Source organism: Lonchura striata, chromosome 11, assembly GCF_050655825.1.
Source record: "Lonchura striata isolate lonStrDom1 chromosome 11, ASM5065582v1, whole genome shotgun sequence".
Lineage (NCBI taxonomy): Eukaryota > Metazoa > Chordata > Aves > Passeriformes > Estrildidae > Lonchura > Lonchura striata.
Genome location: NC_140713.1, coordinates 14,664,509 through 14,681,346, shown reverse-complemented (window position 1 = coordinate 14,681,346; position 16,838 = coordinate 14,664,509). Strand labels below are relative to the sequence as shown.

Sequence of the window (16,838 nt, the reverse complement as noted above, 5' to 3'; positions counted from 1 at the left end):
CTATGGCAGGCACCTGAAACTCCCTCTAAAATTCAAGAACCTGACTTGAGCAATGCAAAACCAGAAAAATTTCAAGTAGTGACTTAATTTTTTTTTTATTATAGAAAAATCAGTTTATTTACTAGAAAGATCCTGCTTTCTCTCTTTTCTTATCTATTTCCAAACTTTACAGCAAAAAAATATACAAACTTTCAATTGTAGGTGTATTTATGAAAAAAACCTTGTATTTGACAAAAAAGTTATTGTACATAGATATCAAAATAACTTTTAGCCTAAATACATAAAATATTTCTATCTACCCACATCAATCAAATCTTCTACAGAATTTGCAGTGGTTTTAAAACATCATAATTTTTATTTAATTTACTGAATAAAAGAAACAACATCAACTGACGAGTCATGAATAAACATAGCAGCTTTCATTTTTATTAATTTATAGCTCTCTGAACTTAAACAGACTCACTTTTTTCCCCCTCCATAAGCAAACTTTATGTTAGAGTAAGAAACTTTTAAGCATACTACAATAAATCCTCATATACAGTATTATTACTTCAAGTTAATGTTTAGGTTTCTTTAACTTAAAATCCTACTTTAAAAAATAGTTATCTACAGTACTAATGGAAAAAAAACCCAACGCATCTGCTTGACACCATTGAAAAAAAGGACAGAAAGAAGTTCATGAAGAAAATTACACTTTTACCAGTCAGGAAATCTCTTCAACTCAATTTGCTAAGCCAGTTGATGTTTTATATCCAGGAAAACGTAAATAATATTACTTCAGTTGTTATATTAAGTAACAAAGTGACACTGAGTTTCAAACTAATAACAAAACCAATAAGAGAATGCATATGGGAGTATAAACTATTATTTTTATATCACAGTCTTTAGTCAAAACCTACTGAAGTCAATGCAAATTCTTCCCCTGTTCTAAAGCAAACACCACAGGATTTTTGGAAGAAGAAAAAATTCATTGTGAATAATGAAACATAACAGAACATTTGAAAATTCAAATCAAGTTTCTAAATTCTAATCTTATGTTTTCAAAACTAAGAGTCATTAAAAAAATATCCAAGCCTTTGTTCAAACACTGATAGGGGAAAAAAAAACAACAAACAAACAAAAAAATCTTCATGTTTGCTCTTAAATCTCTTAAATAACAATAAAAATGGGGTAGGTACTTTAAACTAAAAATTAAATATTTAATGATGCTTCAACTGCCCTTTTACCATCACCACCCCTAAAATGCTGCATGTAATTCATTTTAAAATAAGCAAGGGCCTGCAAAGCCTGTCAGACAAGACATTTGTTTTAATGCAGTGTCCACTCTTCCCAGCTAGAGAAATGCCAGCAAGTCCTCCATAAAACACACATTAACACTACAGCATGCCTAGACAAAATGCATATATTTCTAAGTAAATATAGTAACACTTCTATCCAAAACCAATTGAAAATTATCTTTCCAAAGAAAGAAGAGTAATAAAATCAGCATAAAGCAAAGTAACTCTGTATATGATAAGTAACACTATAAAAATGGTGATCCCAGCCACAGTGAAACATTTTACAGAATAGAAAACATGCACATGCATTAACCTAAGAAAGGTATTTGACAGATTTTGATTTCCTGGCTCTTAGTCAGGGACTTAATTATACCAATGTTTACATCTAGTTAGAGAACGACCGTTAAGCCAGCTACAGTAAACACAGGTATTTTGTAGAGTTCTTAGTGGAAATAAAGATAAGAGTTCAATACAAAAGGCACCACACTGCATTCAGAAGCACGTGACAAGTCTAGACCAGCATGCAGGTGTGCTTATGCACATACACACCAGGGAACACATGGAACACTCACCTTCACAGCTGTAACTGTACACAGCCACTGCTGACCTTTCCACCAGGTTCTCGTCATGGTGCCAGCTCACTGCCATGTTCCCCATTCCAAAGTAAGGTTCTTGTTTCAAGTACAGCATTTGTAGTGGATCCATATAATTTAATAAAGTCAAATTATAAGATGTTCTATTCTTAAGATTTTTGTCATCCTCTGGTACACAAAGACTGCTTTGATCTTTTGAAACAGACCCTTGCTCCGTATGAGAAGTAGCAAAATTTTGCTTCCTATCTATTACACCAGTATCTTTAATTTCTTTGTTCTCAAACAAATTTTGTCCTTGTAATTCCTTGACTGTTTCAATATGCAAGTAGTCATTAAGTCTCATTAATGCCTTACAAGCATCATGTATTTGAGGACTGCAATATTTTATATCACAACTTTCTGTAGGCCAAGGAACTGTAAATAATCTTGTGTTCAAATACTTGTAAGTGCATCCTGGTTTTCCAATTAATATACGAGACACTGGAGTAAGAAAGTCTTTTCCTTTGATCCTTACAAGATCTTGAAAGAAACAGTTGTGTTCTCGCAAGGTCAGAAAGCTTTCTTGTACCATTTGATGGAGCTCTTCAGGTATTGTATCAGATTTCCTGAAAATCAGCTTGGAATACTTGGTCTTCCACTAAAGGAGAAAAAAAACCCAAACAACAAAAAGAGGAAAAATAATTATTCTTTTTACAGGAGTCAAGATATTTCAAGACAAGGCAAAGCTGTCAAGTTAACAAGAATGAGTCTAGAATGTGGTGAAGATATAGATGCCAGTACTTGTTACTTTATTTTCATATTTCAGTATATTGCACAAGCTGTGGATATGTACCAGTGGCTTAAACCAAAGCAAATCTCCAAGTAAACTCTAGAACAATTCTGTAGAACATACAGCTCATCTGATGAATCTGTAGATAATGCCACTTTTACGTATATAAACAATACAATATCAAGCAGTAAGAAAGTGATTCTTATTTGCAATGGTTGCAAAGACCCTTCAGTTTCATTCTGATGTACAGAAATCTAGAGGGCTACATGATAAACTCAAATAGCTTTACATAACAATACTTTTCAGGGAAAAAAAAAACAAAACCAAAATGTCCATTTTTTAAAAATGCACTGTGCTGCTAACATTCTGGTGCTTTCTATTCTTACATTCCTCAGTACCTGCCAATTATCTCTCATTTTATATAAAAGCTCTCTTTTGATAACAGAAAATGTCCAAATTTATTTGCCCAGCTCCCTACCTGTAGTGTCCTTTTCCCTCTTGTGACCACACCAGCTCTGGTATCAGCTGGAGTTCAGAATCCAGCAGTGTGTGGAGGCAGAAACTCCCAGCAAGGTATAACACTGCTAATCAGCAGCTTCTTGCTTTGTATGCACAATACTGCTTCCCACTCCAGGAAGGCTTGGATAATTTTATTTTGTTAATCTGGTTGTCTAAGGAAATGAGTATCACATAATCACACCTTTTATTGGTTGCCTGTAAATCTGCTTTAACTACTGCTGAGAGTGTTTGGCAAACTAGACAAAAGCTAGAGAATAAGTTTTTTTAAAGAGTGGGTTCTTACATATTTTATTAAAATTAATAGATAAATAAAAGAAACAGATGCACACTAATGCCCTAGTAAGGGAAGTAATGTGAGTGTATTAGGCATCAATTAGCATTTGTGAAGCTCCTAAGAACTCACCATACCTATTGCCTTTTGTCCAGAAATTAGTCAGTAGTTTGGAGAAAAGGTAGGTACTGATGGTGGTGTGGGGACACATATTAAGGCAGACTGAAATCTGAAGGCATTAGGCAATGGGGCAAGAGCACATGGATGCATAAAACTGATCTGCCAAAACTTTTATTAGTCTAATAGCTTATGTTCAAAGTGCTCTTAAAAAAGACAAATATAAGTCACGGGCACAAAACACCACACTGACCTACAATCCATCTGTGAGCTCCTTCTGGTACAACTCAAACCCACTTTACTAGAACTATCTGCTTCCAAGTCTCAATTGAACCTGCCTTTCAGGAAATTAATTTTAAAATCCAAAGAACGTGCCCTTAAAAAATACAAACCAGGCAATAAGTATTCACATTTTCCACTGCATGAAAACAGATTTTGCATCATAATGCACTGTTTTCCTATAACACAGAAGAGCTAGCTTTATAGGATCATTTGTTTCCACTAAAAAGAAGAACATAAAAGGAAGCCTATTTTAAAAATAATGATTACATATAATAAATCTTGGTTTATCTATAAACCTTGCCACTATTCCTTGTAAATTTTTACAGTGAAGCTAACTCCTTTTCTTTATACATTCTTATGGTTCCAAAAACTAGCTTCCTAGAGAGAGGAAAATAAACCCCTGTAACAGTATCTACAGATAATAATTTCTGACAATTGTATCTACATGCTTAGCTTCAAACACTAAAGCTTGAAAACAGTCCCAGATCTGTGTGAAGGACCCTCTACAACCTCGAACACAGGATCACAGCTCTCATACAAAGTGAATCCAAACTTGATAAACTACATTCACCTGAGCTTGTCAAAAGCCTGAAATGATTCCTTTAGAGGTCCTGAACTGCCCCTTTTTTTATTATTAGTGCTGTGCATCTCCAGCCTTTGAATGGTACAGTGAAAAAAATCCTTAAAAACTACTAATGAAATCAGTAACTGTACATATATATTGGAGCTATAGGCTACAGTCAGATGTGAAGGTACAGGCTGATGGGAGTCATAAATATTCTTTCATAACCTCAATTAAGGATGCCAGAATATTATATGTTATGACATCTAAAGATTATTACTTCATTATTTCTTTCATAATGCAAATGCTCAGTATGAAAGAAAGAGCTCTAACAGTTCTATAGCAGTATCCCAGTATTTCTTTAAATAATTCTCTATACTGGACATACTCATACCACATTACATATGCTATTATGGTATATTTAAACAGTCACTAATACTATATATTTTTAAACCATTTATATGAAAATATAAATACATTGAATTTCTGACATTAATCACACACACAAAATTCCAAGCAATTATTAGAAACAGAAAGAGGGAAATAACAATATGATGTAAAGCAATTAAATCCCTGAAAACATGCAGTAGAAAGGAAGAACACAGATTTTACAAAGGAAACAACATTGTATTCCCCTCCTGAGCTGCAGAGATAATGCCTTGCACATTTTGCTGCCAGCCAAGTCAGAGGCCTGTTACCTTTGGGTTGTGCTTTAAGATCACATGCTTAAGAACTATTTTATTATTAAGGTATCTTAAAAGAAATCAGGAAGTGGAAACACATTTCCGACACATCACATGAAAACAGCCTGGTCTTCTTTAAATCCCCAACCAGTGCCTGTGCTGTGCCCTCCATAAGGAAAGAATTACAGGATCAGAACATGGGGTGACTGCTGGGTTCACACTGGACACCTTGTTGTTTTGGGGGTGGGCAAGGGCAGTAATCATGTACTCTGTGCTGTAACTCTGACAGGCAGTATTAAAGGTCAACTCACTGTTCACTCTGAAAAAAGTGACAGCATTACAGGCAACTACAATACAGGAAAAAAAAAAAACAACCACAGTTGATGTTCAAATCTTCTTGTGACTATTACACACAAGATTTTAAATATTCTTTCACTATTGATGGTGATACTCAACATAAAGAACCACCCTATGGACTTGAGTGACAGAATATAGTTAGGAATCAGCAATAAGGACCCTTGATAAGCAAGCTGCCATGTACTTCATGAAATTATAGTGTGCACTTCAAATATTTGTGAACTACCTTGTTACAGCCCCTTTCTTGTTCCATACTGGCTTTAAACGTTACAATGTTTCAGCTTATGGCTTGGGGCCCATTTCCAAAATCCTTTATCAGGAAAAACACATTGAAAGAGGATGTCAGTAGAAGTTTTGTTTGTAATGGAATTTCTTCTGTTCAGGCTGTACACTTCCATAGCCGACAGGATAAGACAGTATTTTTAGCTGCATCCTACATAACTTTTCCAACATGTTCAAATAATACTGTTTCATAAGAGGTAGGTCCTTCAAGGAATAGGGCAGGTCTGTCCAGGAAAGACAGGCTATAAAACTAAACCGAATGTGATATTTCACTCTGCTGATTTGTTGTCTTCAAGCTCTCACCCTTCTTTTCCTCTCCAGCTGTAGTCTATTTAAGCATCATGGAACTGGCAATTTCTACAGCTTTGATTCCAGTAACATTTCATAACCACCACAGACTTCAAAAGGTGTTTGTGATCCTTATGATTAGCCTATGTACTTAAAAATACCTAGCATGCACACATGCACTACATAAAAAGTATAATTCTATTCTTGCAAGAAGAATGTATTGAAAATTTATTAAGGATTGGACAGGTGTGATTTTATTGCTTATCTTGTTCCCATCGTCTTCTATATTTATGGGTTACTGACCCTGAGAAATGAGATGCCACCTTCTCTTTTCACATCAGCTCCATGAGAAGCTGAATTTACAAAGATGTGAAAAAGAAAGAAGATGCTGGGCACAGCAGCTCTTGGCAGCATTAGAGGCAGAAGAGAACAAACAGGAGGAGATGTAATAGGATGAGGTAGGAGAAAGGTCAGCTGCCCACTTCTTAAAAAAGGGAAGAGTTTCGTCATGAGCGTTAAATTTAAGACTGAAAAGAACATGTTTGGGTTTTTGTGTAAAGAAAAAAGAAATTAAAAATCCATCTGTATTACTCTTGTAGATTCCCCCAGCTCTTCCACATCTTTGAGCCATGTATCAACACAAGGCAGGCACCACTCCTGTGTCATGGAATGTCAGCATGGTCACTGGAGCCCTTCAAAAAACCAGGTTATTCCTTATGCTTTTTCTCTTACCATGATGCAATTTGATCTGATTGAACCTACCCTGAGTTCTGTAGCTGATATAGAAAGATCCAAGACAGATGTAGAAAATTCATTTATTCATTATATTCTTGCATATACTCACTTGGTTTACTACTCATGTGGCTAACTGTGTCTGATCTTACTTCTGCTTGGTTTCATTTGAGGCATTCCAGTTTCCACAGTTTGTTTTGTAAGCAAAGAATTAACAATTACTTATTGGTGGAAAGTAGAATTAAGCCTGTCAAACTTTAAATTTCTTTGTTAATCTTTCCCATATTTTGCCAAACAGGAGCTATAAAGTTCTCTTCTTCAGTCATAAAAAATAAATTAAAATACTGGTGACATGCATTTTGCTTCAGCAAAGCATGAAAAACTGTAATTAACTGTTATACATTACTTGTAGTGAGGGCACACACATAAAAATAAAGAAAGTTCACCAAGTTCTCATTTGTGAACATCCCAGTTCTAGAAATCTTCTTTCACACCACCTGGAAGTGCATTATCAGCCATCAGGATACCTTATTTCATATCAGATTTCACAGTGTCTCTTTGAAGGAAGATTTATTTGTTCAGTGCAAACAGCCATTTTAGTTTAAAATTATTTAAAATAAATACATTACCAGCTGGTGGAAATCAGCATCGGCTGGTGTCAGATATGGAAGTCTATTCTCCCCAAGTTCTTCAAGAAGCTTTTTCTTCTGTTTTGGAGGAGCAAAATTGAAACAGAAAATTACTTAAAACCCAAGATATAAACAGAGAAGTATAAAAGTAGTTGTATTTAAATGGCAAAACCAGGTGCAATTACTTCTCTTACTACCCTCAATTCTGGAAAATTAAATAAGTAAAACAAACAAAAAAAAAAAAAATCAGGGGAACTTCTCTGCTTAAAAAGTAGTAATTTAGTTTAGGTAGGTTTAGAGCCCATGAGTTCTTTTAGTCCCAAGTTCTTTCTTAGATATCAGTCCTTGTTACACTGATCAAAATTCATCTCAGCCTTATGTTCTTCAGACCTATGACCACTTTATAACTACACATTAATTTCTTGTTTCCTTTCCATTTTCTTTTTTACTTCAATTTGTGCAGCCAATCAGTACAAAGCTCATCAAATGGCTCAATAACCCACTTCATTAAAACAATAAGCCCCAATGTTGGGGGTACTATAAAATATTCCCTGAAATAGTTTATGAAAGAAAATAAATGCACAATTTACTGTACCCCAAAGCCCCCACAGCCTGACAATATTTAAAATGCCATCCTCAAGACCTGCCATCCCAGAGATAGCCATAAATCCAGTCTGATGTTGGGAGTGTACGAAGAACCAGCTGCCTGTAAAAAGAGATTTCTTCTGTCCCCTTGTTCTCTTAACTCCATTTTTACTTCTGGCTTAGAATGAGAGCTTCTCCACCAATATTTAGTCAATGTGACAAAAGCCTGATGTCTCTTCAAATTGTATTTTTCAGGTTTTTATTAACCAAAATAGATTTTTTGTGTCACTATACAATTAATTGTGTTAATGATTTGACAAGTGTAAGAGATGGGTGAAATATGCCATCAGAATTTTTGGAATCAAACAATCCCGATCCTTCACACTTATCTACTCGCAGACTAATTCAACACTAACTCGGTATAAGTACAGCTTAACCACAGTGTAAAAATTATTACAGTGGAAGTTCTGGCCTAGAAAATTAATAAACTCCTTCCTCTACTACTTCTTTCTTTTAGCTTGTGAGAATTGCTTTTTACAAACTTTTATTACTAACAAATTTTTACTTACTTATAACTTAAAGATCATAAAACTGTATCTGCCATAATGCTTAAATATATAACAGGATTCAAATTCTTATTTTTATTGAAATATTTTCAACTACATAAACACTAGCACAAGAAACAACTCAATATTTTTATGTTGTAAGAGAAAGACCAGATGGAAACGAAATACTGTTTTTAAAAGAATATTAAAAGTATAATACATGGGGAAAGAGTAAGTAAAAAAAAAAGGTACGACCAACACTTTCATAAAATGAAGTTCAAAACAAGGTGAAACCAGATCTTCGCTATTCTGGCACTAGTATTTAAAAAAGGAAGGGAAAACCTTTCATGTAATTAACTAACTCCTGCATTATAGCAAACACATCAACAAGAAAAGCTGAACTATGGAGTATAACTGTGCATTCTGTGACAATGAATTCCATTTATTCAAATTTAAGCATTGAGAAAGGCGACAGGCTTAAAGTCAGGTGGAAGTGTAGAGGATTTTAAGGTTCATAGATCAGTCAAACTACAATCAGAGCAGGTGGCTCCCACTCATCTCCACACTCACCCTGTGCTGAGCACCAATTCTTAACAAGCCTGAGAAGAGCAGCACTGACATTTCTGAACTAGTGGTGTAATTTCTTTATGTCCTCAGTTTTCTTTGGGGACAGGTTGATGGGATGTTGACATGAAGTCATTGGTGAAACCCAGCATATTGTAACTTCAGATTAAGTTAGCAGAAAATGACACACTGATTTCCTGCATTTTCTAAAACAATTTCACTCCTCCATTACCAAAAGCTTGCCAGAATTTTATTACATGAAATCGCCAAAAACATTAGACTGGCTTTGTTATCTGTGAGATAAACCATATTAAACTGCAGGGAAAGAAATAAAATATTTAAACATGGACTCGCATCTCTGGGAAGAAAAAAAAAGCGGGAAGCAGAGAGATTCTGACAATTTCTTTGTCAAGTATCAGGCTCTTGGCAAAAAGCACACAACATTAAAATGCACTCCTGTGTATAGGTGTAGTAGTTCACATTTGATTGTCAGATCTGGCTAAGTGCCGCTCTTCAGCTTGATGTGCAGACTAATACACACAGCTGGGTGGTAGAACATGCTGCTCATCTCTTATGCAAGAAGCTGTCACACAGATGTCAAAAACATCAAGCTGCTCACAGATACCTCCAAAAAGTTAATAAAAAAAAAAAAAGAAAACAGAGTATCTGGCGCTAGACCAGCTGGCTGATGTGAAAGTCTAAGCAGTGTTACATAAGAATTATTTATTGGTTCTCTAAACTAATAACCCCCTCAAAAACTAAAAAAATGCCTTCACTTGAAGGTGTCAGTCTTTTGAAAAAATGTTTTTCTAAATCTGATTTTTAAATTTAAAAAATTGTCAACAGCATAACAGTTTATTTAGATGTCAAGATTGTGTTTTCTATGTTTTAAAAAGCAGCATCATTTTTACTCAGACATTAGTGATGCCAACATATGAAAGACAATCTGATATGCACCATCCTCATCATCACGCACTGCACTGCTTTAGAAACTTTATTAAGTGCTCATCTTGGACCTTCAGAAAGGCAAAAACCTCTGTAAATACTTATTTTTTGGGCTGCTGTGAGTGTTACTGGAGCTATTTAAGTGACTCTGCAATGAAGATCAGAAACACAAATGCCCATTTTTAACTGTACAATGAAATTCTGCAGACATTATATTCTGCTCATTCATTAATAATAAATAAGATCATTAATGAGACAGTTATAAAATTCAGCAAGTGGAATATCAATAATTGGAATCTCTCAATCACTATACATGTAATTATTTATTTTTCCTAGCAAGAGAAGTGGTGCCTTGTATGTCACAGAGCAACCGAAGTAACAGAAACACAGCAAAGAGGTAAGGGTGCAGAAAGGATGGTGTAGCAACTTTGGAGCATCATTTCCACTACCAGCCTATAACAGCCCCTCTGCCTCAACTCCTTTCCTCTGAAGTTCTTAAAACATCACTGATTTTTTCATCTTAAAAAGTTTGCTAACTGTCTGCTGAAGTTTTTACACTTCTGAGACTACCTGGGACCAGAACTAGTAAAACACTTTATTTTTTTTATTTTCTTTTTAATACAACCCAATGTTTTTGCAGAAATTTCAGGCATAGATCATAAAAAAAAGCCACTATTCAAAGCATAAGAATGTATCACTTCCTTCTCCAACAGTTTTTCCCAATAGACCTTTGTTTTCCAAAAGGTTACCAGGTTTAGAATGCCTGAGAATGCCTATTGTCATGAAAGAAAGATCTGAATCACAGTTCAGATGTAAACCTTTGGTTTCTCAAAAATCTCTCCTTCCTCTTACCTTTTTTACCTACATAAGAATGTCCATTAGGGCCTGTGTTTCCCTTCCATTCATTTTTTTTTTAATCAACTCTAATAAAACATGGATTTCTTTCAAATCTTGCATGAACCAAAGGGCTAGTAATCTGAAATGCTTAATACGCAATTTTATAAAGAAGGAAGATTAAGGATATAGCAAAAATTTTGTGGCACAGTACTAAGACCCCATCAAGAAAAAAGCCATAATTTTACAGGAACTTCCAAAACATTACCTCCTAAGAGCCTTTCACATGTTAGGGGTTTTTATAAAAAGTAAAATTGGGATAGTTTCTTAAGGAAGGAATGTGATTTTGAAGTTGACATTTGTTTAAACTACAAAGCTTTCCAAGTGTTAGCTATTAAAACTTCATAGCTACCAAGATCATTCAAATGGTTCACTAAAACAAGTTATGTCAGAAATGAACCTACAGTAAAAAAATACATCCTAAATGTACTATTACAGCTTTTATTTCTCCATTATCATTATATTAGATTTCAGATATTTTTTTTTTCTTCAAATTATTTCTGTAAACTCTACTCATCAAAAGGACTGGCCAATTTTACAGCACCATTTACTGACATGAAAATGTTATATTGACAGTCTATTCTTCATTACATTGAAGACTTACCAAAAACCTTGTCTGTGCCACATTCTACAAATACTGGTAGACATATGACCATACTGTATCACTCTGAGTACTACAAGCTGCCCTCCTTGCCCCCTAATATAAATCAAAAACATTTTCATATTAAGGGCAAAAAAATGTACTTTTATCACTATTATTATTCTATATAATATAGATATATTATTATTCTATATAATATAGATATAGATAAAATTAAAAATATCTATGACAGTCTAGCAATACTTCATGCCCCATATATCCACTTGTTAATTATACTACAATAAATTATACTTGTTATTTAATATAACCACAGTGAATCCTGTTCTTCTACTGAACAAACAGGTCCAGCTATAGAAGTAACAAAATGCAGTTCAAGTGAACTGGGCATGAAAAAAATTACGTAATGAACAATCCACTGCCATGCAAAGACCTCAAGTCTTACATCAGCATCTGTGAGTAGCTGTCACAAAGACTGTTTGATATTCTCTGCTGCAAAGGTACTGTTTGGCTTTGCTTACTAATTTCAACCTCTCTTACCCTTTCTCATAAATCAACAAGCCAGGTTTTGGTTCACACACACAGAGACCAGTCATGCATATGCACAACACACTCAACTGATGTAACTGAACTAAGAGTTAATTTATGCATTGAAGCAGCTTAGCAATGTGTGAAAAATGTCTGCTGCCAGTATCCCCTCTTTCCCATCTTGAAGTGTTAAAGGTCCCTTAATTGTTGTTTTAACCTACAGGAACATTGTTCCTTTGGCCAGTGGCCGTTAATGGAACAGAACCAGCAATTTCCTTACCTAGCTGAGTGTAGATTTGTCACACATGGATTAGCACTGTAAGCAATCATAATAAAAATGCAAAGTAATAAATAGTTCAAACACAGACACTTTGGGTTGACAAAATGTCCCTAAGGCTCCTCTGTATAATTCTGAATAAACTTCTACTTCTTCTACCATCACTGCAAGCCTCTTGATATCATCCACATCTTGGTCCCTCCTAGCATTTGTGCATCCTCCTGCAGCGGGTACCAGTTAGTAAATGGGTCAGCTCTATGTATTAGGTGGAAAGTAAGAAATTCAAAATTTGAAATTTTCAAATTTTAAGCAGATCTCCAGTTGTTCTTTGTTTCTTCTTATATATGTGGCACAAAATCACACATGTACTTAAAAAAACACATTTAAGACAGTGTTTAGTTGAACATGGCTGTGAATCTTTATGAATAGGTAAGGATACTGAGGCATGTGTGAATGTCATTCTTTGCATAGTTTCTAAAAGACAGACAATAGATTCTGAGACCAGATTTCTTAATCTAGCAATTCTTAACCAGCTCATCTCCAAAGAATCAGCAGATAGAAACCTTAGTGACTGTTACCAATAACTGATTCTGCATTATTTAGCAAAAACACCCCTACACACCCAGTCCCAAGAAACCAAGGGGGTTTGACCAGCTGTGAAATACTAATCAACAGTATCTGACAAACAAAAGGTTCAATAAAGACAGATAAAAACTGTAAAAAGAGCTAATGCTGCAACAATGATACATTTGGTGTTGCTGTTCTTCTAATGTTCTAATGACATGAAGATATTTATGGTTCCTAACTTCCATGGAAATCTATTACCAGGACACATGGCACTAGATCTCTGTAGCCTTAGGAGCTGCATATTCTGTTCAAGAATGGAAAATAATGCTGACATTATGACTTATTCCTGAAGGCCTCAAGGAAATGGAAAGAAACATTAGGAATCTCTACCTTATTTTGGGGAATACTGCATATCTGCAATGTGGAATTGTCTAAACCTCACTGGGATTCATTATCTAATTAATGTAGCAAAGAGTAAACACACTGACCAAGAACGACAGAACACACCAAGGACCTGCAGACTGAAACCCAAGAGCTGACAGCTTGAAATGCAGATTCAGAATCTTTGCAACAGGCTCATAACTTCTGTAAATATAGACAAAGAACTTTCCAACACAAACACTGGCAGGTCACACTAACACTTTTTCAGAACTACCAAACACTGGCAAGTCACGCTACTACAGTTTTTCAGAAACTAACTTCAGTATTTCAGACTAGCAAAATGAAAGATAAAATAAATTTTCTTGCAGCTTTTCATCATTTCCAGAGAACAACAAGCCTGGCAGGATTGCTGATCTCTATATATATTAAAAAGTAATGGTAGAAGCAACCAATATTTAATAAGAACAAATTAAAAAGGCGGGGGGGGGGGGGGGTTGAAATTCCAAGTGTTAAAATATCATCTAGAAAATAAAGCAGTCAAAAGTGAAGTAAACAGGATATGAAAAAAAATAGATATTTCTTTAAATACTTCAGCTCAGCATCAACTGCAGCTTCTAAGCTGCCCTTGGTGACACTGCAGAAGATAGTGTTAATGTAGAAAGAGCAGGTGTTAAGTGCAAATGCATGTGCCATGCAATTGGCTACAAGGAAGATCAATAAGGAGCTAGAGCATTAAATTTCACATACTGTAACTGTCATGCCCATTACATAGTATTTGAACATCTTTGCAGGCCATTACAAAATTGTTGATTCTTGGTATTTTTTACAGAATCAAATTATTTTCCGGAGTTTTATTAGCACAATAAGCACTTTGAAAGTCTAAAAGCACTTACAAACTTGGTGAAATCTGAAGGCCTTTACAGCCTTCCAAGACATCATTTGTATATATTTGCAGAATGCATAACTGTATTCTTCACTGTAGAATGAAAAGACAGGAAGATGGTTTAAAGCCTCACAGATAAAAGGAAATGTATTCCTGGAACACTTTTGTTTTCTGTTAGCCACATTTCACCAGACACAAAGATGATACATTTTAAAGGAGACATTTACAAGATAATTCTTGAGAGTATGTGCCACAATTAACAAAATCACTGCCAAAAAATGCACCAAAGAAAGGGCTATGCCAGTCCCCTGGGCTCGTGCTTCTTGCCTCTGCTCTTCTATCTTTGTGTTTTGCTCTTTTCAAGGACATGATAAATTCAAATTTTCCTTCCAACATTTCCCACTGGAGGAGGCCTTGAACAGAATTCTTTGTGGAATTCTTTGTGGAATTCTTCCTCCTCTCCCCAAAACAATTTAAAGGGAACCATCATTGATGTGTAATCATGGTTACAATAATTCACTCTCATCATCTTTCCAAAACAGCACAACTGAGAAGTCAGTTTTGAAGACACAAAGGAAAACAATGTTAATACAGTTGCATCACTTAACAACGTATTTTAAGGGATATAAAAATTAGAGATCACATTATACACATAAATTTAACATAATAAAATTTGTATGAGTCTATTCAGTGAGGTGCAGTGCAATTTGTAACATTTTACACAACTGGACTAGAGAATCCTTGAGGCTTTCTTCCAACCTGGTATTTTATGATTCTAAAAGTGATCTGTGTAACAAATGCACAGACACTGGTTTGTATTTATGACATACTAATTTCCTAACTTTGAATGCACTACACCATCAGTTAAATGATGGAAACATTCACTAAGAAAACCTAACTACTACAGTTGCTGACTCAACTTCATAATAAGACAACTATTCATGAAATTCTGTTGGATTGAATTTTGGCATATAAATTAAAGAAAGATATTGCTATACGGTTCGCTGAAAAAAAGAGGTTCTTTTTTTACAACAAAAGTCATTTAAAGAAACACCTCACAGTGAACAATTCAGACTTGGTTAATTTTGAAGCTTGAAGGCTTTGCTTTGTTCACAGTCTCCGAAGTAAGCCACATGGGGAACAGAAAGTTAACATCTAAATGTTGAGTTGGCAGGCAACAATTAGCAAAATTCATGGTCTGAAATGTTGGACAAGTTCAGACCAGAAACAGAGAGCACAATTGAAAAGAAAGAATAATTAGGCATTGGAGGAGACACCTCTGTGAAACCTGTATTCTCCTTCATAGGAATTTTTTCTTATATCAAGTTTGGAAGTTTTTCTAAATGAGTGGTTCCCAAACTGTTTAGACCATCAGACTTCAAAGAATTACACATATTTCTTTAAGAAGTTCTGCACATACAGCCTAACCAAATAAAGTGCAGACAGCAGAGCCACACTGACTGAAAGCTCCATGCATCTCATTCCACAGTTTGGTTTTGATTTATCACTTTGCCAGCCACCAGTGGTCGGTGAACCAGGAGACCTTGGTGTTAGAAATTCTCTTCTGTCTCAGAATCCAAAAAATCAGGAGTTAGTTAGGATCTGTATTTCACGGTACTGAGAACATTTACAGTATTATCACAAAGTTAAAGAACCACAGCTAAAAGAAAGGCTACTCATATTTTATTTCTTAAGCCACTTTTGAACAACATGAATAATGTTAGGTTATACTAAGAGGTAAAATACAAGAGAACACTGATGTGCTATGAAAGAAGTAAATCTCTGTGAAGCCATGTACTTTGTGCCAAATTCAGGCAAATTTCATAATGCAAATCAACATTTTGCTTAATACATTTGTTGAACAAACTTAAGAACTCCAACATTTTCAGATAATGCTGTTTTAATAAAGCTATTCTGACTTATGAAAAGGCTAATACTTAATTTTCAGTTTTCATTTCTATTATTTGCATATACAGACCTTATTTCTCATTAACTTTTCCCTTCACTTGCAATGTTCAGGTATAATTTTTGCAGAGCAGCACTACTCAAAATGGAAATGCACAAAAGTTATTTCTTAAGCCTTCCTTGTACATTTGTTCAAGGAAAACTCTTGCCTGTCCTTTCTTCCCCTACACTTACATTCTCAACTGGTTTTAGATTCTAAATAGTTGTGCTGCTACCTCTGCATTTTGAGAATGTGAAGTAGTACAGCAATAACAAATCTTTTCAAAGTCATCTCTTCCCTTTTCCATTATATTCTCAAATACAAGCTGGATTTCTGAAGGTGAAAAAGAGAGAGGCTAGTACACAGAGGACCATTCCAGATTTCAACCATTTCAACTCTCCTTTTCCCTACTTGCTCCCTTCTGCTGACAAAATATCCTAGACTTACACTACTGCATGTTTCTTCTGCCAAATTTAATAAATAAACAATTCCTACCAAGAGCACTAACTCACTCTAGAATAGCTTGGATTGGTTGTATAAACAAAGGAAGAAGAGGGGCAGCCATACTGATCCACAACACACTAAAGCTGTAGCTGGCTGATAGGAAAATGCAGACATGTTTAATAAACTGTGTGGTGACAATCAAAATTGAATCCATTAAATGACCCAGTAAAGAAAAAGCACCAAATAACTTCTGATTGTGTTTTTAAGTAAATATCTGTATATAGTATATAAGAACATTATCAAAAACCCACAGTAAATTAA

The 16,838-nt window shown here is 34.9% G+C and overlaps 1 protein-coding gene across 12 annotated transcripts in view; it reads right to left on the bottom strand.

Annotated features, from left to right (window-relative positions):
* FTO (FTO alpha-ketoglutarate dependent dioxygenase) overlaps window positions 1-16,838 on the bottom strand; it is a 226,295-nt gene that overhangs the window by 179,129 nt on the left and 30,328 nt on the right. For 11 of the 12 annotated variants that reach the window (XR_014957894.1, XR_014957895.1, XR_014957896.1 and 8 more), the window contains 2 exons: window positions 7,362-7,439; window positions 1,850-2,507 (listed from right to left, as the gene is read on the bottom strand). Coding sequence is in view for 9 of the 12 variants with exons in the window: in XM_085589602.1 (XP_085445728.1) it covers window positions 1,850-2,507; window positions 7,362-7,439 (736 nt within the window). In the remaining 3 variants the exon portion in view is untranslated. The remainder of the gene's footprint in view (window positions 1-1,849; window positions 2,508-7,361; window positions 7,440-16,838) is intronic. The other variant, XM_085589606.1, reaches the window with a different exon arrangement.